The 22,887-nt window shown below is 47.3% G+C and overlaps 1 protein-coding gene across 1 annotated transcript in view; it reads right to left on the bottom strand.

The window, feature by feature from the left end:
- The window catches only part of Col15a1 (collagen type XV alpha 1 chain), a 110,232-nt gene that overhangs the window by 2,351 nt on the left and 84,994 nt on the right, over positions 1 to 22,887 (bottom strand). Inside the window, exons 26-39 of the mRNA XM_078047873.1 lie at positions 22,619 to 22,672; positions 22,462 to 22,521; positions 19,185 to 19,253; positions 19,028 to 19,069; positions 16,576 to 16,621; positions 13,962 to 14,042; positions 13,529 to 13,578; positions 12,991 to 13,092; positions 11,994 to 12,138; positions 7,750 to 7,814; positions 6,476 to 6,604; positions 6,284 to 6,343; positions 5,472 to 5,531; positions 1,113 to 1,298 (exon numbers count right to left, since the gene is read on the bottom strand). Coding sequence (XP_077903999.1) covers positions 1,113 to 1,298; positions 5,472 to 5,531; positions 6,284 to 6,343; positions 6,476 to 6,604; positions 7,750 to 7,814; positions 11,994 to 12,138; positions 12,991 to 13,092; positions 13,529 to 13,578; positions 13,962 to 14,042; positions 16,576 to 16,621; positions 19,028 to 19,069; positions 19,185 to 19,253; positions 22,462 to 22,521; positions 22,619 to 22,672 — 1,149 coding nt within the window. The remainder of the gene's footprint in view (positions 1 to 1,112; positions 1,299 to 5,471; positions 5,532 to 6,283; positions 6,344 to 6,475; positions 6,605 to 7,749; positions 7,815 to 11,993; positions 12,139 to 12,990; positions 13,093 to 13,528; positions 13,579 to 13,961; positions 14,043 to 16,575; positions 16,622 to 19,027; positions 19,070 to 19,184; positions 19,254 to 22,461; positions 22,522 to 22,618; positions 22,673 to 22,887) is intronic.

The raw sequence follows: 22,887 nt of genomic DNA, 5'->3' as shown, positions 1-22,887 counted from the left end.
TTACAATTCGTCCTTGGACCCTTCTGGGTCTATTGTCCTATTTCATGAGGCAATTTCTCTTATTATATGCGTGTGAAAATCTCTTCCTCAACAAAAGTCTGGCTTACGGATTTATTTTACTGTTATTTTAAAATGTGTATGCATATGTACTGAGCTTTGAATTTGGGCCAGGCTTTCGGGGGAGACATCTGGGGGCTTCCACTGAAGGTGATGTGGAGAGGAATCTCAGTCCTCTTCCTGAATGAAAGAGCCTGGACTAGTGGACTGACTGAAGAATGCCGGTCACCCCAGCGGGGAAGGTGGTGGAAGAGGACCTGGGTCAGCAGACATGGAAGTTCCACATGGGAGCTCCCAGCCTCCAGGCTCCACAATGGAAAACTGGGGCTACATGGACCAAAGTGTCTTGAAGAACTCTGGAGAGCTAGTTAGTCATCAGGATGTGTGTGAGCAGCAACAGAGCTGTCCCTCTGCGGCCTCAGAGGAGTCAGCTATCTCCATGGAATAATTCAGGGATCCTATGAGGTCCTTCTTGCCAGCAAATGGGGTGGTGAAAGGTCTGCCAGGGTTTGATAGCCTAGGTGCTCACACAGCACCAAACCAGGGCTTAGGACAAAGTGCCTTTGCCTTGGAACCAGTGTCCCCATCTGTGCTCTGGAGGTACTCATCAGATGCCCTAAGAAGCATCCTTGGTTGGAACCAAGAGCCCCAAGCACAGGAGTCGAGGAGGCTGACTGTAGTTCCTAGTGACTTCCAACAAACTACTTTCTTCCTCTGAGCCTCAATTTTCTCATCTGACAAACTGGGAAAGAGCAATGCCCATTTCCATTATTATTCAGATAATAGATACAAAGTACTTTATAAACCAAAAAACAAAAAACTATTTAAATGAGGAGGTTCTTCTTCTTCCTGTCTGCCCTAAGAGCCACAGACCATTCAAGCAGGAAGGAACACTGTAAATATGAGTTAAACGGAGGTCCAGAGAGGGGATTGTCCACAGACAATTGGTAAAAGAAATGGGCTTTGAACCATGATTGATGTCATGGGATGGCAACTGCCTTGGTCCCTCTGGAGACCGCTGGATCCATAGGCAGCAGGACAGTGCTGATTTTTACCTTGAGGTTCACTATGGGAAGGCTGTATCTCTCTGCTTTCCTTACAACCGTGGAGAGATCTTGCAAGTGGGAAGATAAGAACGCTCGGAAGGTGGACAACAGTCCTGCAGCTCTGGCCTGCTGGAAGCACTGAAAATCAGCCCGAATGTCCCCAGAAAATGGCATGTTCAGAGCAACCAAATGCAGCTGGAAAAAAAAAAAAAAAGAGAGAGAGAGAGGACAGGCAGTTAGAATTGCAGGCAAACTCCAAGTCCATGGCCAGCTCTGGTCCTGAAGACCACAGCCTTCTTCAGATGGGAAGTAAGTCCCAGGTCAAAGGTCGTCCCAGTCTCTCTCTGCCCGACAGGGCAATCACAATCAGCTGGACAGTCAAGGAGGCTGACTGTAGTTCCTAGGGAAGGAGAGCCAGGGCCTCCAGAGCAGTCTGTTTCCACCCTCTGAACAGCCGTCTGGGCTGGAAATGTTTTCCTTAAATGAGAAAAGAAACCCAAAAGTCGCTCAAACCAATTAAAGCACTCCTGAGATCTGCATCCAACCTGTGGACCACATGTTTGAGAGCTCTGTGTTCACCCCAGCTCAGTCTTCAACAGGGACTCTAACGTGGCCTTGGTCCTGGACCCTAGAGCTTCCTGCTACCTGCCCATCCTTCCTTCTCCTGGGTAGGCCTGGAGTGGACCACATGAAGGCCAGGGGAAAGGCACTGAGAAGGGAAGGACGTGACTTTATACTAAGACTGATTAGCTTGGATGGTACCTTCTGGAAAGTAGGGGTCATAGAGCAATTCCAGCCTTACATCCTTGCCACCTTGTTCAACAGCCAAAAATAAAGCCCCTCTGTAGCCTCCCACACTTCCTCTGCCCAAACTCAGCATCCTCAGCTGCCCTCTCTCCCAGCCCTTTCTGCCAAACCCTCGGGAATACATTCCATGATCAAGGAACATTCGTCCCCCGCTAGCTCTTCAGTCTCGTATCGGGACTCACTTTCATTTCAGCACCGTAGAGCTGGGAAGGGCTGGTGTAGAACTGGGGCTCAAATCATCAAAGAAGGGGAATGCTTTTCAATATCATAAGTCAAGGGACATAAAACAGGCCCCGTGAGGGGGCAGGAGGGGGCTGGTGTTTCTCTCCCCGTCTCTGTGCTACCTTTCAGTTCTGAACAAAGCTTCTGCATGTCCCAGCAACCCGTGTCACCAGCTGGCCTTCTAGTGCTTTTCAAGTTGCCAGCTGGCCCTGAGCTACAGCACCCAGACGGCCCACACGATCCTTGCCCTTCTCTGGACATTTCCCTCCGATTGCCACCGCTCTCCCCTGCCACCTCCCCACTCTGCCTCTGGGTACTCCTCCCTGCTCTGCCTTCACCACCATGCTAGATGGGGGTCCACTCCCACTGGGCCCCAGTGGTAAAGGAGGATTCCCAGCCAGCCTCCCAAAAGGAGCATTTAATGTGTACACACCCAACCATTAGGATGGGGAAGGGGCTTCAACAAGGTGCCCATCATGATCACTTCTGGGTCACCAGACTTCAAATCTCATCCCACACACAGCTTGGTGCTCAGATGCCCTCACCATCTGGGACTGTCTTTCTTATTCTCTGGCACCCAAGGCGAGGGCACTGTGGTCTCATCACATTACTGTTGGTAAATGAAGTGTTCCCCTCAAAGCTCCTGTGTTCATGCAGGAGTGGTCAGAGGTGAAGCGTCTGGATTATGAGAGCTGTGACCAAATCAATCCATCCTAGTTTAAGTGGGTTGACGGGGTGGCAACTGTAGGCAGGTGGAGCGTGATTGGAAGAGGCTGGGCTCTGAGGATGTGCCCAGAAGGGTGCATCTTCCCTGTGAGCTCTCTCTCTCTCTCTCTCTCCCCTCCCCCCTCCCCCCTCTCTCTCTCCAGACCCCACCAGGAGCTGAACGATTTTCCTCTGCTGGGCCCTTCCCTATGACATGCTGCCTCCCTGGGGCCCAGAGTCACGGAGTCTATGGACTGAGACCTCTGAAACTGTGAGACCCAAATAAGCTTTTCCTCCTCTAAGTTGTTCTTGTTGGGTATTTTGGTCACAGTGACAAAAACAGCTGTCTACAACACGTCACCTTCTCCCCAGAGGGCTTCTGGCGCTACATCAAAGGGCAGTCCCAAGAGGCTTTGATGGAGGAAGTCTTCCCTCTTACCAAGGGCCACCTAAGAAAGGTGCAGGACAGGTGCAGGGCTTCTCTGTCCACCTCTAAACCCTCCTTCTCCTCTGTCTTTAAGGAGACACACCAAAAGAGGTCTGGCATTATGGTCATTTGTGAATGGTGGGGCTGGGGGCTTGTGCCCACCTGTATGTGTTTATCTAACTGCTGGAACATTTTTGTAATGTATCGTTTTCACCTTTGTGTACACAACCAAGTTACAACAATCAAAAATGTTATGACTATTTTGTGGGTAGGTGTAGTTTTGGCAAAATTATAGGTAATTTACTATTTTGTTCATCCTTTCTAGAAATCGTCAACATTTACAACAATAAATATGCATAACTTTTGAAGTTTCAAAATACTATCTCAAAAATCCATTAATCACTGCCCTCACTTTTTGGAGGCTCTCTGAAGGGTAACATGTGCTCCCTTCTCTCTTCCTTCACCTCTCAGAGGATCTTGTTGGTTATGGAAATGCTTTGCTTTTCTAAATTTGAAGGACACCTTCTAGTTCTTTCTATGTGCCTCCTGCATCCTCTGATTCTGATGGCTACTCCCTGGCTAGGCCTCCTTTCTCTCTGGCCATGGCTTTTCAGTTTCCTTTTCATATTTCTTCATTTGATTTCTTTTTGGTCTTGGTCTATATAGCCCAAGTCCTTTTCATCGTCTGGCTTCTCTTTCAGGAGCCCTACATCCCATAATGGTTGCCAAAGTTCTACTGAGGACCAGATCCCACTGCAGATTTCAGACCTTCATATCCCACTCCCTCTTGGTCATCTCTACTTGGGGTGTCCTGTCAGCACCTCACCGTATTTCTTCAAGTGCATTCCTCCCTGGTGATAGTGGCCCTGCAGGAAGCAGTTTTCTGGTGTCCTTCAAGTCCCTGCCTGGTCTTTGACACTGCCCCACTAAAAGCAGTGGTGTGGGGCCTTTGACCTCATTTTCCTGGCCACTTTTGATTGGACTGAGAATGGTAGGTTGACCCAAGAGAGACCCCAGAGACTATCTCTCCCAAGACTCTGAATGGAGTCATGTGGTGTTGGATATTGCAACCAGAAGATCAAAAGACTTGGAGCAACGACAAATGTCGCAGCAACCCAGAGCTGCATGCAAGCTCATGCAACTTTTGTCTATGTATTGGAGAGGGCTGGAGGGGAGGTGGGGAAGGACTCTTGCAGAAGAGGTCAGTGGAGAAAGTAAAGCAGATTGAACAGCAGGAACAAGAGTCCCCAAGTCTGGTTATACTTCCTGCAAGAGAGTTCCATGACTCTCCTATAGGATGAACCACGTCAGATACCCATGTTCTTATAAGGCAGAGAGTACCAAAAATTAAATAAGTGTTTATGACAATCATTGAATAAATGAAAGTGGATGCCAATTTAATTTAAATTAGCCAAGGAATAGAAGGAGGGTTTCTCATCCTAGCAGTGCCAGTGTTCCCTGGGAAGGGACCTAGGAGCACCTGATTATCCATGCAGAAACCTGGGCCTCATTCCTGATCTCTCCCATCCTCACTGCACCACGTCCAATTGGAGACCACACTAGTCACTCCTGCCTCCTTCATGTTTCTCTGGCCTGCCCACTCTCCCACATGTTCACTGTCGTGACACCCATTCAGAAAATACGGGAGCCACATAAATGGTCTTTGAATGCCGGTTTCTACCCTCTCTGGTCCATTTGCATAATGTAACCAGGGTAATTTCTGAAATGCCAATCTTATCATTCCCCTTTTCTGCTTTAAATCCATCACTAGTTCCCCACTGCTACAGAAAAAAAGTCAAAGTCCTTATCTTGGCTTGCAGGCCTTTGATGACTAGCTCTCAGCCGACCGCAAACTAACTTCTCCCTTTTCTGCTTTGAACTCTTATTATTCCTTTGGCCAGACCAAAATACTTGCAATTATAGGAATGCATAGCACTTTCCCTGACTCCCTCTGTTGCATCTTTCCTGGAATTCCCACTCTTTCCCCCACTAGACTCACTCCTGAACTCTAGGTGGATATGTTTGACCTTCCTTGTAACTCCAGCATCTTGTATTTGCCTCATCCAAACAAATACCTACACTGTATTGTAATTGTGTCTATTTTATTGGCCTCTCTTGCTGGTCTAGAAGCTTCTTGATTAGTAAAAATTATGTACTAAGCCCAGGCCTAGCACAATGTAGACAATCAGTATTTGAACTGTACTTACAGCAGGATTCTCATAATTGGCACTTAAAATAGGGTTCAGTGGAGGCTGGAGCTGATATGGCTGTTACATAAAAGAGGAAAACAAACAGTTCAGAATATGCATTCAATCTGTTCTTCAGAGTACAGTGAGGTGCAAGTTCAACGTTTCTTGGGAAGATACTTTAAAGAGCCTGACTTTGTCTTTAACTGGCTCTTAACTGAGAGTATCATGGTCAAATAAAAACAGTCATCTTCAGAAAAGTAGAGGATGCCCTCAAGACTTTTTAAAAGAGCACTGAGCCGAGGAAGCAAAGGACCCATGCTTAACAGCCAATAGGTTCACTTAGTAGAGCAAGTCACATCTTCAAAGCCTCATCATCTGCAAAGTGAAGATGGCAGTAGTTGCCTCATGGGAATGCAACAGGGCTTCAAAATGAATCATGTCAGTTACTCATGTTATTGTAAGGCAGACAGTATAAAAAAATTAAATAAGTGATTGTTTATGCCAATCAATGAATAAATGAAAGCTTATGTCAATCACTGAATGCCTAGCCAATTCAATAACTGAGTAAACCAAAGCTAAGAGAGGGGAGGCCCTTGCCCAGAAAGATGCAGCTGCTTGGCAGGAACAGCAGGTCTCCAGCCAGTTCTCCCTGCACAACAGAACATGAGAACATTCTGTTGGCACCTGGTAACTTCTGGGTTTCCACCAGATGCTAAAGCATGCTCAGCTGGCTGTTTTAGAGTTTGGAGAGCTGGCTGTTGGATACCAAGGGGGACTCGGGAACTGCTGATGAATGCAGAGGCAAGCAGCAAGGCACAGAAGCTACTCACATTGCTGGAAAGTGCTGGGGGTGGAGGGCTGTCGGCAGGAATGGGGATCAGTTCTCCCAGCTGAAAGGAAAAGAGTACATTGAAAATGAAACATCAATTAGAAACTGCCTATCTTTGAACCAGAAAAACAGTATTTAGAGGAGTAGATTATTATTATTAGAGGGTATTTGTTAAAGGCGTTTTAAGAATTACCTGTAATTTTTTCCAACCATCTCGGACACGAATGAAAAACTCGGCACTGTCCCTCAGATAGATGAATGTCCCTTCTATGACCAAATGTGCTTTCTGCAGCATGTCATTCATGTTGCTGAACGCAGTGACCTGTCAGATCATTTTAAATTCCAAACACTGCTGTTATCATTAGAATGTGGTATTAAATATTAATATGTTATCATTAAACAGTGGACAATTTGAGAGACCGCCCCCCCCCCTTTTTTTGGTACTGGGGATTGAACTCAGGAGTATTTGACCATGGAGCCACATCCCCAGCCCTGTTTTGTATTTTATATAGAGACAGGGTCTCACTGAGTTGCTTGGTGCCTTGCTTTTGCTGAGGCTGGCTTTGAACTCACAATTCTCCTGTCTTAGCCTCCTGAGCCACTGGGATTACAGGCATGCGCCACCATGCCCAGCTAAACTGACCTCTTTATAAAGCCAAACAGGAGACATTCCTTGAATTCAATACAAAGGCGACTGTGCCATATAGAAATCTACAGCTTCACTAATAACTGATAGGCATTCTTTTTGATTAAAAAACATGTATTACTTTGAAACCCAAATTATAATAAATGAAATACGACACAGAAGATAATATTCTATGAGTACAAAGATATAACAGAGTTGTCTCTGTTGTTGGGTTTGGGCATTAGCAAAATTGTCAGTGAGTTTAGCCATTTCCACTTGTTTTCATGCTTCTTGATGGCACTAGCATTAGTAAATGGTGTCCTTCCATGCTACTCCTTAATGAATTTCAAATTTACTTTCCTTTGTAATAAGAAATACAAGCAAGTGCGGGATTACACTTAGGTCTCAGTTTTTTCCCTAGCTTAGTAGTTACAATATCAAATACATGATAGAAAACAGGGCTGGATGGGCTGGAGTTTTAAGTCAGTGACAGAGCACTTGCCTAGCACATTTGAGGCACTGGGTTTGATCCCCAGCACCACATTAAAAAAAAAAAGTTAAAAAAGAAAACAGGGGATGGTGATTTTTCTGTCTCAAAAATTGCCAAAGATTAGACAGCCATTGAGCATATCTTGAAGCAAACTTTGAAGCTGCAAAATAATCTAGCCATTGGAATTTCATTCATCTGAACAGATAACAAATTGTCCTCTATTGTTTGTGGAATTGCACCAATTCTAAGGCCATGGAGTCGTTAATTCCAAAATAAAAGGAATGCCAGGCCCCTGAGCAGTGTAAACCCATCCAAAGTGGAATGATGATGACACACTGATAATGATACAGACCAAGTTTCTGGATCCTGGAAGCCCTGGCTGTCCTGGAGGGCCAGGCGGACCTGGAAGGGCCACAGCTAAAACAAAGCAGAAAAGAGAAGTAATAAAAAACACACTCTCTGAAAAATGGCCCAGGGGTCTGCTCATCACCTGCAGTCAGTGTTCACAGCCCTCTCCAGTGCCACAAGATGCCCCATCTTGCAACTGTGTCCTGGTGCTCTGGACCCTGCATGTAACAGGTTTGATTGGTTTGGGGAAGACCTGAGAGTCTTCCCTGTCACCCTGGTTTAAGCCATGCCTAGGACTCTTCAGGTTTATACATCCTTTTGTTGTTACTTGTAAAAGCCAGTTTAAGTTGAATGATTTGTCATTTGCATCCAAAAATATCCTGATTCATACAACGTATTTCACCCAAGAGACATGCACATGACCTTAAATAGAGGAAGTGGGCTCAGAAAGAGGAAGAGAGGGGCTATGCTATGGGAAGAGGCCAGGTACTGCAGTAACAGGAGGCCTTGGGGCCAAGAGACAGAGACCAAGCCCCGGGTTGGGTCGTCATTTCCCAGCTGTGCAGCACTGCACAAACAGCAAGCTACTGCCCCACTCCTCCCCCCCACCCCTCCCGCGCTGCTTCCTCAACTCTGCGACATAAACAGGCATCTCTTCTTCACTGGGTTCTGGCAAGAACAAGAGGCAACACAAGACTAGAAATGTGCTTTGTAGATTATGTAGCATTAGACCGGATTCTTAGCTTTTGAAGAGTCACAGTGCCTTAAAAGTCAAATCAAGGCTACTTCCCTCTTCCTCAAAAAAAAAAAAAAAAAAAACAAAAAACGTGGGTGCACATGTGCATTTTTACTTGCAGCGCGTGCGCACACACACACACACACAAATTGTACAAAAAATGTTAGTGGGATGAAAAATTCCTAAGGCACATCCTCCAGCAGTACTTTGAATCAGGTTCCTTGCTTACAACGAAGAGAACCAAGGCTAAAGAGTCCATAATTCTGCAACCAAAAAGCCCTTGTTTTACCCAATATAAAGTTATTTCAGCTATTCCTTTGTTCTTCAACCCCGGTCAGCTCCTCACACCCATTGCCCCAAATTGCAAAACCCTTGGCAGAGTTAAGGATGTTTTTGCAAGTTCAAGTAAAATTATTGTATACAATGTTTCAAGTTATTGCAAGCAAGCCTTGTGTTCCAATATAGAACTTGAACATCCAGACAAGTGTCTAGAGCAGAGGTCAGAAGGGAACTTGGATCTGGATCCCAACCAAGCCTCCTACTAGTACGCATGACCTTGAGCAAGTAAGTTTCTTCTCTGAGCTTCAGTATCTTTATCCATGGAATGAAATTTATAATATCCATCCCATCTTCCTCTAGGGTTTCTGGCAAGATTACATGGGATAATGACTATGCAAGTGTATTCAAAAAAATTTTTTAGATGTTGATGGACCTTTATTTGTTTGTTTGTTTATTTTATTTATTTATATGCACTGCTAAGAATCAAACCCAGTGCCTCACACATGCTAGGAAGGTCCTCTACCTCTGAGCCACAACCTCAGCTCCTGAAAGTGTATTTTAAACTGTGACTTGCCATAAATTAGGAGAGGGGCACTCCTTGTTCAGTGCAGCAAGGTGTCTTGGGGTCCACTGGGGTGATACTCTGTGGACAACAGACTGCATCCCACACTCCTTTGCCTCCACCTCCTGCAGCTCCTGTTCATCCCTCAAGGCTGTGTGAAAACCTCTGGTTTTATCCACACAGTACCTTCTTTGCAGGACCAATGTCCTCGTCACCTTCTCTGGAGGTCCCCCCCCCTTTACCTCCTCCAGAAAAACCTACAGTCTCAGGATTCTACCTCCTGGTCACAGGTGATTGGTTCATGATTGGCTCCTAGCTCAGGACGAGCCAATCAGAATCCTTCCCTGGGACTTGCCCCACCCTGGAACTTTTCAAACTAGAAAAAGACCAAGATTTCTAGCTGACACTGGAAGCTCTTAGTTGTCAGTGACCCTGTTTCCCTCAGCTCAGAGGATGTGGTCTGTGGTGAGGCACGTGAAACTGGCACACAGAGAAGGGCTGAACCAGGGGGGCTAGAGAACTCTTGCAGGGATCCTGGCTCCTCCTTGGTTCTGGCTGTGCTTTGTCTTCCCTACCCAGGAAGCGAGTGCTCATTTTCTCTTTCACAGGGAATACATTTTCATTTTGCTTGAGCAGTACTTTGAGTCAGGTTTCTTGCTTACAACCAAGAGAGCCAAGGCTAAGTCAAAGCCCCAACCTCCAGGTCACCTCCTGTGTAAAGCTCTCCCTATGGTCCAGACTGTGGTCTCTTCCAGATGTGCTCCCACCACACCTGGCTCATGCCAACCCAACCAACAAAAAACTCCTACACTCATGCTAATCATGTTACTGCTGCTACAAGTTGAGCATTTTACCTGAAATGCTTAGAACTAGAAGTGTTTCCGGTTTCAGATTATTTTTTAATTTGGAGTATTTGCATATACATAATGAGATATTTTGAGGAAGGGACCCAAGTCTAAATACAATATCCATTTATTTAGGGGCTGGGGATATAGCTCAGTTGGCAAAGTGCTTGCCTCACATGCACAAGGCCCTGAGTTCAATCCCCAGCACCACCAAAAAAAAAAAAAAAAAATCCATTTATTTTATGTGCATCTTATACATAGAGACTAAAGGTAATTTATATATTTTACATAATTTTTGTACATTAAACAGTTTCATGATGTGGAATTTTCTTTGTGTACCGTCATGTCAGTAGTCACAATTTCAGATTTTGGAACATTTCAGATTTAGGGTTCAGATTAGGAATTCTCAACTCATTATTTTCCACCATGTGCATGGTAGAAATAATGTAGGCTTTGGAGATACTCTAATGTGAGTCCTAATCTTGTTGGTGCCACTTATTGGCTCTATGACCTTGGAAAGTTTTCTTAAGGCCTCTGGGTGTCAGTTTCCTCACCTGTAAAACGGGGATGCTAGTACTTTTCTTAAAGTGTTGTTGTGATACTTCAACAAAACACTGTAGTAAAGTGATTAGCAAAATGCCTGACATTTTTGATGTTTTCTTTAATTTCAGCCACTTTGCCTTTGAGGAACTGAGGCTCCAAGGGATGAATAGATTTTTAACATTGAGGGTTACGATCAACACTGGTCCTTAGCTGGTCAACTCCCTATGGCATTGACAACACAGATGGGAAGGTTCTGCTGTACATGAAAAGATGCTCAACATCATTAGTTATTAGGGAAATGCAGACCACAACCACCATGGATACACCCAACACCCATTAGGATGGCTACAATAAAAAGATATAATAAGTGTTCATGAAGAGGAGGAGAAAATGGAGCCCTCATACACTATTGGTAGGAAGGCAAAAAATTGCGGGTGCTTTGGAAATGGTTTGGCAATCCCTCAAAAAATTAAACACAGGGGTTGGGGTTGTAGCTTAGTGGTACAGCTCTTGCCTAGCATGTGTGAGGCACTGGGTTCCATTCTCAGCAGTGCATATAAATAAATAAAAATAAAATTCTATCAACAACTAAATTTTTTTTTTAAATTACACATAGAGTTACCACAAGACCCAGATATTTCATTCCTAGGAATATGCCCAAGATAACTGAATATATGCATAAAACTTTGTCTACAAATGTTCATTGCAGCATTATTCATCATGGCTGCAAAGCAGAAGCAACTCAGATGTCCATGAACAGGTGAATGAATAAACCCAATCAATGTGTATTCTACAGTGGAATATTATTTGGTCAAAAAAAGGAGCCAAGTATTAATACACACTACCACATGGATAAACCTTGAAATCACTATGGTAAAGTAAAAGAAGCCAGACCCAAAAGGCCACAGAGTATATGATTCCATTTACAAATCCAGAGAGAAAGATTAGTGATCGCCAAGATCTGGGAACAGTTGGAGGGAGAGGCAGGTAACTGCTAACGGGTACAAAATTTCTTTTTGTTGTGATGAAATGTTCTAGAATCAGACAGTGGGGGTGGCTGCCCAACCTTGCCACTATATTAAACACCGCTGAATTGTGCACTTTAAATGGGTGAAGTTTTGTTCTGTGAATTATACTTCAGTTTTTAGAAGAGAAAAGAAAGAAAGCTCCACCCAGGAAACAGCCCTCTGTCAGATGGTGTGGCACTGACATGCTACCCAGAGGGTGACCCTCAGCACGATGGTAGGGGCAGCATGAACGAGGGCACCACTCACAATACGAACCTGCACCCAGGATTGCTGGAGGTCCTGGGGGCCCAGGGGGTCCCGGTGGCCCAGGAGCACCAGGTCTTCCAAAGCCAGGTGGCCCAGGCAATCCAGGAATTCCTGGGGGTCCTTGGGGCCCGACGACAGTCTCTCCTTTCTGTCCCTGTCAAGGCAGACACACAGTAGTGGAGGAAAGACCATTAACCTCCAGAAGTCCCGGCTACTGCTTTTTTGTAAGAAGTCAGTGAATTCCAGCTGTTCTTGTCCCTGTTCACTATCAGGGAGGGGCACAGTTCCAGACAGTGTAGGCCCCAAGGAGCAGCAGCAGAGTCATTATGTTCAAAGCCATGAGAGGGCCCTGGAATCAGAAGCCCCTCCCCCAGCATCTTGTTGGGCCTTTGCACTTCACAGATGAGGCTTCGAGAGGGGAAAGGACTTGCCCTAAATCACAAGGCAAAGTAGGGGTTCAGCTAGAAGTGGAACCCCAGGCTTCAGCTTTGCTGGTTCTACCATCATAGTGAGTTCTGGGGCCAAAGTCAATACTCTGGTCCCCAAGGTTCATAATCTGGTCATATTCTCGTTGTGGGGAGGGGAGGCAAAATCTAATTATCTCTCTGTAGCCTGGAAAACTCTTATCCTAGGAAGCACAAGTTTATCTAGAAATTCCATCTTGAGTAGAAATAATATTTTCTCCAAAAACATGACCCTCACCACCTTCCATTCTGCTTCCATTAGCTGACGTATTTACCAATAATGGAATTTTCACCATGTGCGTGAGTGAGGTAGTGTGGGCGGCACCTGGAGGGTAACTAACTGCCCAGGGCCTGGGGCACTCCTTCCCTTCGTGGGCCTCAGCCTATCTCCCTTGCAATCAGCAAGAGGCAAGGAGAGTGGGCCCTTTTTCCAGCTTGTAGTCCTGTAATTGACCCCTGACTCTCCAGCTGCCTGGTCATATTGGGGGCCTCAGGAAAGCTCCAAGTCCCTGGGAAGATGGCATGGAGGGCCCACTACTCACAACCAGGCCTGGATTTCCTGGCAGTCCCGGAGGCCCAGGCGCAAAGAAGTTGTCATGAGAGTCTCCTTTTTCTCCTTTGAACCCCCTGTCTCCATTCTCCCCCTGGAAGAGAGAACATGGGAATATTTCAGTAGGGCTGGGATGAACTGTATCTAACATAAACCCAAGAAACTGGAAACACAGGCTCTTATGATTTCCATGTGTTGGAAATTTAATTCCCCAAATCATATATTAATGGCATCTGGAGGTGGGTCATGAAGGCTCTGGATTCATGGACTAATGGATCATCTAGGAGTGCCTTTGTTGTGAAAGTGAGCCTGCTTTGTTTTATTTTTATATGGTGTCCTAGACCACCTCAGGACTCTGCAGAGTCCTTACCAGCAAGAAGACAGGTGCGGCCTCTTTAACTTCCAACCCTGTATAACACTGAGCTGGGTAAACCTTTATTCTTTGAACATTACCCAATCTGTGGAATTCAGTTATAGCAACAGGAAACAGACTGAGATAACAGGCCAGGTGCTGAGTAGAGAATACTCACCTTCAAGCTATTCAGAAAATGTCTCAGGTACACTGGATCCACTGGAGGACCTGAAGAAGAAACAATCCTCAAAACAAGAGCCTTTCAGATGGTAAACATGGTTACTTCCTAGAGGAAGTGACCCTGCATTGATTTAGTTAATTGGTTTGGTACTGGACTTGGAGGTAGCTATGGCCCCAGTTTGGGCCCAGCCACCCAGACAAATCCTTGGGACTCTCTGGACTTCATTTTGCATATAAAACATGAATAACTGGAATTCTAGTTTTTCTTGACAGTGTTCCATCTTGGATATGCCAGGCCAACGACTGGGTCTTACCAGAATTCAGAGAAGCTTATGGTCAGGGTGCTAATGGCCTTCGCCTTACTCTGTGATGCCACTGCAATTCTCAGGAAGAAAAATCAAAGGCAAGACCAAGAACAACAGTTGCAATACCTGGTGGTCCTTGGGCTCCTTGGTCGCCTTTTTCTCCTTTTGAGCCAGGAAGACCCCAGGATCCTTTCTCTCCTTTAACACCTGCCACCAAACACACGTGCATTTAAGGGGAAAAATCACCTTTATTCTACCTAAAGTCTTGCATAGACAAGTTTTCCAACTGAGCCCTTTTAGCAGAGTCTACTCAAACAAACACAGGTTTGCTGAGAAATCGGCAGGCATAAAAACCTTCACTACAGATGGAAAGGGCAGAGGCAGCTGCATCAGACCCAATTCCCAACCTCGAGAAGCCGGCTGGGGAGACGGACCCAGTTCATAGCAACACAGGCAGGATGCAATAACTGCTATCGTGGAGAGGCAATGGGTACCACAGGAGCCCAGCAAGGGCTGCAAAGAATTCTCCCTTGCACCGTTTCATGAACACAGACTGAGACTCAACATTAATAAACCTTCCAAGCTCATCCCATCTGGGCCTGTGCAGTCTGGAGGTGTGGGGAGCAGAAGAGGACTCCCCCAGGAGGGATAAGGGAAGACCAGAAGGGGGACTAGGATGCTAGTTGGAAGAACGAACACCAGCTGTGCCTGACGCACCTGCCAGCCAGAACAGGAAGGGCCGCCTCAGCACCACTGGCCTCACATCCCAGCCTTCTCGTTCAACTCTTGGTAGGGGAGGAGCAGAGAAGGGGGTCTTGGGAAGGGAAGTGATCCCATGGGGGTAAGGACTATGGGCACCAGACGTGGGACAGTGCCTGATGGGGGTCAGCAGGGAGGTGTACCACATCTCCCCAGGTCCTACCAGTGCTGGGGGAGCTACCTGAGACTGAGGGACTGAGCAGTGGGGACACGGGACACCACTGTCCCTGATGAGACAGTAGTCAGAGGTGACACCAGACAGTGTTATGGTTTAGATCCGGAGTATCCTCCAAAAGCACTTGTGTTGAAGGCTTGTTCCCCATGCAACAACGTTCAGAGGAAGGGGTTCTGGGAAGTGATCGCATCATGACCTCATCAGCGAACTGATCCATGGATAGCTGAGTGGACTACTGGGAGGCGGTGGAGACAGCAGGCAGGTGAGGCTGCCATAGCTGAAGGAAGTAGGTCACTGGGGATATGCCCTTGGTGGTCTATATTTTGTCCCTGGATGCTGCTCCTTCTTCTCCTTCCTCTTCCTCTCCTCTTCTTTCCTCCTCCTCCTCTTCTGTTTCTTCTCTTCCCCTTCCTCTTCCTTGTCTTCTCCTCCTCCTCCTCCTCCTTCTCTCTTTCCTAGCTATCATAAGCTGAGAAGCTTTCCTTCACCACATCCTTCTGCCATGAAGTTCTGCCTCACTTCAGGCCCAGAGCAACAAAGCTGGCCAACCATGCACTGAAGCCTCTGAAACTGTGAGCCAAAATAAATCTTTCCTCCTCTGAGCTGTTCATGGCAGGTATTTCATCCAGAGATGGAAAACGGACTAACAGACCATGAGCTCACTACGCTGTCAGGGCTGCTTGCCTTGAGGGAGCAGTGACCTCCACCAGGAAGCCCAAGGACAACCACTCACCCACCAGCACCATCACATCCAGAATGTTCTGTCCTCCCTCCTCCCAGGGGAGTCCCCCAGGACAAAGGAACAAGTGGGGGTCTGAGAGGGAAAATCCAGCTCCACCTCCTCCTCCCCAAGGTCCACTGGGCACCAAGGGAAAGGAGAGCCTCACGTAGGATCTGAGCAACAAGGTTGGAAATAGGCTGGACTCAGCAAGCAGAAGTGCAGGAGAACCAGAGGGTCAGACATGGTCAAGGCAGGGTGACCGGAGCAAGACAGAGGCGAGTAGTGGGGGTAGGGAAGGACCTACTGTTGAAGCTACAAGTGTTCAGACTCCTCAACCAAAAGGGGGACGTGGCCATTCAGAGTATGTGGGGTCAAGGGGAACCAGAGTGACCTCCAGGCCCCTGCCTCCTGGCCTGTCTGATGTCCCCGAGAAGCTGCCATGGGTAGCCATGAACATGTGGACATTGACCAATCAAGCCCTCCAGGCCAGCGTTCCTTACCCTTCCCTGCACTTACACCAAGAGGCCTGGTGAAATGCGGGTTCTCATTAGGGAGATGCAGGGTGGGGCCCGAGGGTCTGCATTTCTAAAGAGCTCTTCCTGGGAGACGCAGGTGTTCACGAATGCTCTGAAGCAAAGGTCTCCTGAGCTCTCCCAGTTCTTCCCTCATTAGAGCTTGGTGTATTATGCTATGACTAATTTTTAATAATAGCTCTCAGCTCACACATTCTAAGGGCCTGGGAGGCAGGAAGGGCAGAGAATTCACCTGTCTCAGCCCCGGGCACACGATGACACTAAGCAAGGGGTTGGCATCAGTGAGCATCTGATGAACAGATGAACAAGTGAGTGACCCAGCAGGGTGCTCCTTGCTACCTAAGAGGCTCAGCCACGTGGTGCAAAATAGACAGATGCTTAACAAAACCAAACAGAGGTGACCCCGCGGCCTTGGCTCAGCTGCCACCCAGGCCACCCAGTCACACCTCCACCTCCTCTGAAAGTGCCTAGCACTGGGTACTTGCAAACGAGCCTCTTCAAAGGTGCTGAGTAGAGAAAAAGAAAAGCCCACAGTGAAGAAAGAGTGTGTACCATGGAAGGTGATGAGCTCCGAATCCCCAGGAAGAGTGGTACCAACCTGGAAAGAGAGAAATACAGGATCAGACCCTGGGCGCCCTGCCCTGGCATGTGTACACCCTGGGGAGGGGACACTGTCCTGGGGGCATGTGGCAGAAAAGGTGATGCTATGAGACAGAACTTGCTTTGGCCCTGGCCCACCCCCACCCCCTCCAAAGCCCTGAGCTCCCCAAAAGCCCTCAGCACCCAGAAATCCCAGGTCTTCAAGTGGGAGAATCATCATGCAATTGAGTTGGGTAGAGAGTTGAGACCCACAGGCCAAAAATCTCAGCAAAGGGGAAATCCAAGGTTTTCAGGTGACAAGTCATGGCAATGTTGGTCTGGCCCCGGATGAACCCTCTTGGCCTCCTTTCCTATCAATGAGTATGAACCCCCCCCCCCAAGAGAGATCAAGCATCTAAGCCACCAGTCCTGAAGCTGGCCACTCATCAGAGCTGCTATTGTGCATTGCCAAGGACGAGCATAAGGGACTGGTGCTGGCAGAAACGAGAGTCAGGGATGGAACGGTCATTAGACCAGGGATTATTCTGAATTGTTCTGAGTGTCAGAGCCCTAGGGTGCAAACAGCTCTTTCCCAGAGTCCCACATTCCCTTGTCTGGTAAGAGGGGGCCAGCTGCAGCCTGGCTTTTAGCAGCCCCCCTTCACCTTCTCCCCAGGTGATACATGGAATCAAAATGATCCACGATTCTTCTGTGCTTATGGGTGAGATCATGAGCTGCTCAGGGGTCACCAAGAGAAGATGGGGGGAAGGAAGAGAGACTCTGCCAGCATTTCTAAGTTAAGGATGAAGACTGCAGCACCCAGGTGATCCTTGCGACGATGCTGCTAAGTTGCCCCACTGCAGGTGTGAGCTGCAAATGGTTATGGTGCTGCAAGGGCTGAAACCAGAAGGGCGTGCAGAACGCTGGGCACGAGAGGAAGCACTTCTGCCTGAAAATGTCCACCCTGAGAGGACGTATCCGTGCCCCAGCCCCCATAGTGTGCAGCCAGCCATCATAAAATAAACAACCCAACAAAAATGCTCTAAGCCAGGGTTTGGCTTAAGTAACTCCATGACCCCCAAAGGCCAAGGTTCCCGCAGAGTCCTAGAGTAGGTTATGGGAATCACAGTAGCATTTTCACAGCACTCTACAGTGTGTCAAGTGCTACTCCATGGCCGGCCCACTTAAAACCTGCAATTGTGTATGTTGGGAGGGGCTTCCGGCACCCACACGCTGAGGGACCTGGGGCTGGCCCACTGCCTCTGAAGGCTGTGATCGCTCCTTCATTGCAAGGAGGTGGTCATGGGGGGGGGGGTCTCAGGAGGGACTCTCTAGCACTGATGCTTCCTGTTTCTCACTAATAGAAACATACACTGGGTTGGGGTTGGCTTCACAAGGATCTGGGAGCCAGCAACTCTCTTTGTCACCTTATACAGTAGGATCTCATCCTCTGCCTTCCAGGCCAGAGCTCCCGGGCTCTGGACTATACACTAGGATGCTTCAAAGTTCAAACACAGACAGAAGTCGGGAAAACACTCAGCTAAACTGCGTCATTTTGAAGTCTCTGAGCCCAGCCTCATCACCACCTCCAATTATGAATCCACTTCAAAGAACATTTTTAAATTGTCATTTGCAAACCTCAGAGAGCAGAGACCACGCCTGTCTTGTTCACCCGCTTCCCCCCGGGGACTAGCAGAGTACTTGGCTCTGGGTACATGCTCAATAAATATTTGTTGAATGAATGAGAGAATCATCATGCATTATACTGTGACTCAGGCCTGCACAGGCCCACCCTCCAGGGCTTCCCCACAGAAACAAGACCTAATCATGTGGATGAAACCCCAGAGTGCTGACTGGCTGGGGGACCCGGCAAGGGCCTGACCCCTTGGAATCACAGTGTCCGCACTGGCTGCCTGGGACGTCAGATGGGAACTGTGGGCCCTGCTCCATCCTGTCCCGAGACCTTGGACAAGCTAGTGAGCTTCTGTGAGTCATTCTGTTTCCTCATTACAGAGTGGAGGGATCAGCCCTGCCTCTCAGGGCTGTGTTCTGTGCTGGGCTGTGACGTGATCCCTGATAGGGATGGAAGGCGGTAGTTACGGATTGTAGCCCCAATTCCCAGTGCAGAAACCACAGGTTGGCTTTAGTTTTTTTTTTTTTCTTTTTTTTTTTTAAAATATTGCTCCATGCATGAAGCTAATGTGATCATACTGATAAAAGACACTGTTTTATTGATCATACTAAAGACCATACTCAAGACGACCCTGAAAACTAAAAGCTTATATCCTTGAAGGGTGTATCCATAAGTGATAAAAGACCTCAGAAGATGCTCAGAGGTGGAGGGGCCCAGCACGGAGGCTGACCTTCTCTGAGTTGCTCTCTGTGCAAAGCCCACCCTTGAAGGCAGTGGCCACATGCTACTTACGGGTGTTTTGCAGTGTGGTCGGGCAGGTACCGGGAAAACGGCCTGTGGGAAATAGAAGGAGAGAGGTGAGGCTGTCAGGGAACTGGACTCCAGCTCATGCCAGTCTGGGGCCTGTTGCTTGATCCTCTGGGAAAGTCTCCCCAACACCCCAACTCACCCCTTTGATGTTAACCACAGCTCCGGGTGGTCCAGGGGGGCCTGGAGGACCAGGTAGACCAGGAGGGCCCTGAAGGGAGAAAAGAAAGGCCACTGCTAAGTTGAGGCTGCTAAGAGGGTAGAGGCAGCTGAAAGACACTTCCTCCAGGCTTTGGGCACACAGCAAGGAAAGAAGGGTCCCCTGAAGCCACCAACTTCTACCTTGATAGGTGGACCTATCCACAGAGCACTTCTACATCTGTGACCTCTTTGCATCTTCCCAGCAAACCACCAGGAAGACAACAGTATTGTCCCTGGTTGATCCATGCAGATAAGGAGGCCCAGAGAGGGGAAGCTACCTGCTCAAGACCACACAGCCACTGACAGCAAACCAAGATTAGAACTCAGAGTCTGACTCCCAGAGAGTGTTGAGTTGATAGGAAGCCTACCAGCTCTCAGTGCATCCCTAGCGTGGAAGGGCCTGAAGGAGAGCCTCAGAGGGACGAAATTAAGAACAAAGCTCATGTTGAACAGCACAGTCAATTTCAGCCTGGCCTTAGGATCATGCAAAGTCTTCTCATCCCAGCCCAGAGGAGGACATGCAGCGGGTGGTGGGTGCTGACAGGCAGGTACAAGGAGGGCTCCCCTAAATGGAGCCATGGGTTCACCGGCTCCAGGGGGCTTGATGAGCAGGAGCCAGACCCTTAATACTTTAGGAAAATTGGATTTCTGAACACATAAAGTGAGGCACTGTGGTACACACAGAAGCAAAATGGACACAGAGCTGTGTTTGCTTCTTGGTTTGGTGACCTTCAGTGGCAGCCCTAACTTCTGTAGGTCCCATCCTCCCATGTTCCTGGATGGGCAGAATCAGTATTATCACAGTGGCCTGACTACCAAAAGCTTCATACAGATTCAATTCAATCCCCATCCAATTACTAATTCTTCACAGAACTAGAAAAAGCAACTCTGAAATTCATTTGCAAAACTAAGAGACCTAGACTAGCCAAAGCAATCCTGGGCAAAAAGAGAGATGTTAGAGGTATCACAGTACCTGACCTCAAAAGAGACTAGAGTTAAATAGCGTGGTACTGGTACCAAAACTGATATGAAGACCAACGAGACATAACAGAAGACACAGATCCAAACCCACATGGATACAGGTATCTGATATTAGATAAAGGTGTCAAAAACATTTATTGGAGGAAAAAAATAGCCTTTTAAACAAATGGTGCTGGGAAAACTGAAAATCTATATGTAGAGGAATGAAACTGGCCTCTCTCTCTCTCACACCCTGCACAAAAGTGGATCAAGGACCTAGGAATTAGACCTGAAACTCTGCAACTGCTAGAAGAAAATGTAGGTCCAACACTCCCACATGTTGGAACAGGAACCAAGTTCCTTAACAAGACTCCTAAAGTGCAAGAAACAAAACCAAAAATCACTAAGTAGGAGGGCAAAGAATTTAAAAAATTTCTGTTCAGCAAAGGAAACAGTTAAGAATGTGAAGATAGAGCCGACAGAATGGGAGAAGGTCTTTGCCATGCACACCTCAGATAGAACATTAAGATCAAGAATATATAAAGAACTCAAAAAACTCAACATCAAAACCCCAAATAATTCAATTAATAAACAACAGGCAAAAGAACTAAACAGACAATTCTCAAAAGAAGAAATACAATTGGTCAACAAATATATGAAAAAATGTCCAACATCTCTGCAATCAGGGAAATGCAAATCAAAACTACATTGAGATTTCATCTCACTCCAGTCAGAACAGCAATTATCAAGAATATAATAATGATAAGTATTGTCGAGGATGTGGAGAAACAGATAAGGTACGCTCACACATTGTGGGTGTAGCACTAGTTAGTATGGAAATTTCTTTAAAAACTAGGAATGAATCCACTATATGATCCAGCTCTCCAAGTCCTCAGTATAGATCCCAAAGACCAAAAATTGCCATACTATAGGGATATAGGCATATATCAACCAAGGTGCCCTTCGACGGATGAATGGATTAAGATAATGTGGTATTCATACACAATGGAGTATTACTCAACCATAAAGAAGGATGAAATCATGGTATTTTCTAGAGAGAGAGTGAGAAAGGGAAACCATGGAGGAGTCCATCAAAAAAGAAGGTTGAGGGGCTGGGTAGAGTGCTTGCCTCGCACATGCGAGACCCTGGGTTTGATCCTCAGCACCATATAAAAATAAATAAGTGAAATAAAGGTATTGTGTCCAACTACAACTAAAAAATAAACTAAAAAAAGGAAAGTCAATCAGTTGGCTAGATGAAGGGGCTAGGGGGAGGGAAAAGAGATGGGTTAAGGGAAAAACAGAGGAACAAATGTAACCTAACCTTTTAATGTCCCTATGTGAATAAACCACAGTGAATCTCACCAATATATACATCCACAAGATACTAACCGAAAAGAAAAAAGAAGTAAAAGTAAATGGCAGAAAGACCAGTAGAGGGAAGGGAAGAGGAGGGAGGGGAGGGAGGAGGAGAGGGAAATACTGGGGACTGAACTGGAGCAAATTATATTCCACGCTTTTTAAAAATTGTGTCAAAATGAATCCTATTGTTATATATAACCAAAAAGAAACAATAAAAAAAAGGAAAGGGGAAAAGAGAATATTCAAAATCTTCTTTTGTGACATAGTATTAAAACACATTTTTGGGGAAAAAAATATTCCCCTATGTAAAACAAGGACCCCACAGAGTGTCTGATGGGCGGGTTAGTTATCAACAAGATGAAGTGGGCTACTGCCCTTACACTTTGCACAGTGTCTGGTACACAGTAGGTGCTCAGTACACACTGGTTTTCTTCTCCGAGAGCCTGGACCCTGCTGCTTCCCCCAGCATGCCCCATCGTGGGAGGTCCTAGGTGGCGGGTCTGCCTTGGATAATCACTCATAAGCACCCACTGAGCCCTAGTGATATGAGCACCCTGGGACTGTGTTCAGGAGGGAGGAGAGGACACCACCCTGGAGCCAAAGCCCTGGAATTTGGAATCACATTTCCTGAACACACCCAGACCCCTTCTCCCTGCCCTCCCTTTGGGGTCTGCACAAGGAGGCTGGTGGCCCACTGAGATGCCCTAGGTGGCAGGGATCTCCTGAGAGTGAGCCAGAGGGTAGGGCTGGGTGGGGGGACCTTTGTAAATGGCAGTGGAGACAGAAGAAACACATTTCTGAAACGTCACCTGACCTGTCGGTCCCACTCATGGGACACCAGCTCCCAATTCTGTCCCCAGGGTGACCCAGGAGGGGTCAGTGGCTGTGGCACTCACCGGCATCATGATCCCTCGATCTCCCTTGGCTCCCTTGAGGCCGTTCAGTCCTGGGCGACCCTGAGACCCACAGGAGACACTTTAGTAAGCCCCTGGCCCCCGGGCCAGCCTGGCCACGCACCCCCTTCCATCCAGTCTGAGGAGCACCCATACCTACCGGTCGCCCTGGAAGGCCAAATTCTCCTTTGTGTCCTGGTGGTCCTTTGGGCCCCTAGAGGCAAAACAAACCCCCGATTAGAAACTCAAGGTGCGGAGACTATGGGGACAGGAGGTGTGAAGCCTGACTTTGTGGGCAGTGATCCGGAGGGCCCATGGAGGGGAGGAAGGAGGGCAGGGAGCGGTTTCAAAGCCCCCACCTGCCCAGTTCCTGTCTCCTGCCTCTCCCCGGCTGGGGGCACTTGCTCAGCCCCCACCACATTCCACTTG

Source organism: Ictidomys tridecemlineatus, chromosome 4, assembly GCF_052094955.1.
Source record: "Ictidomys tridecemlineatus isolate mIctTri1 chromosome 4, mIctTri1.hap1, whole genome shotgun sequence".
Lineage (NCBI taxonomy): Eukaryota > Metazoa > Chordata > Mammalia > Rodentia > Sciuridae > Ictidomys > Ictidomys tridecemlineatus.
The sequence above is the reverse complement of the archived record's forward strand: the minus strand, read 5'-3'. Positions and strand labels throughout refer to the sequence as shown.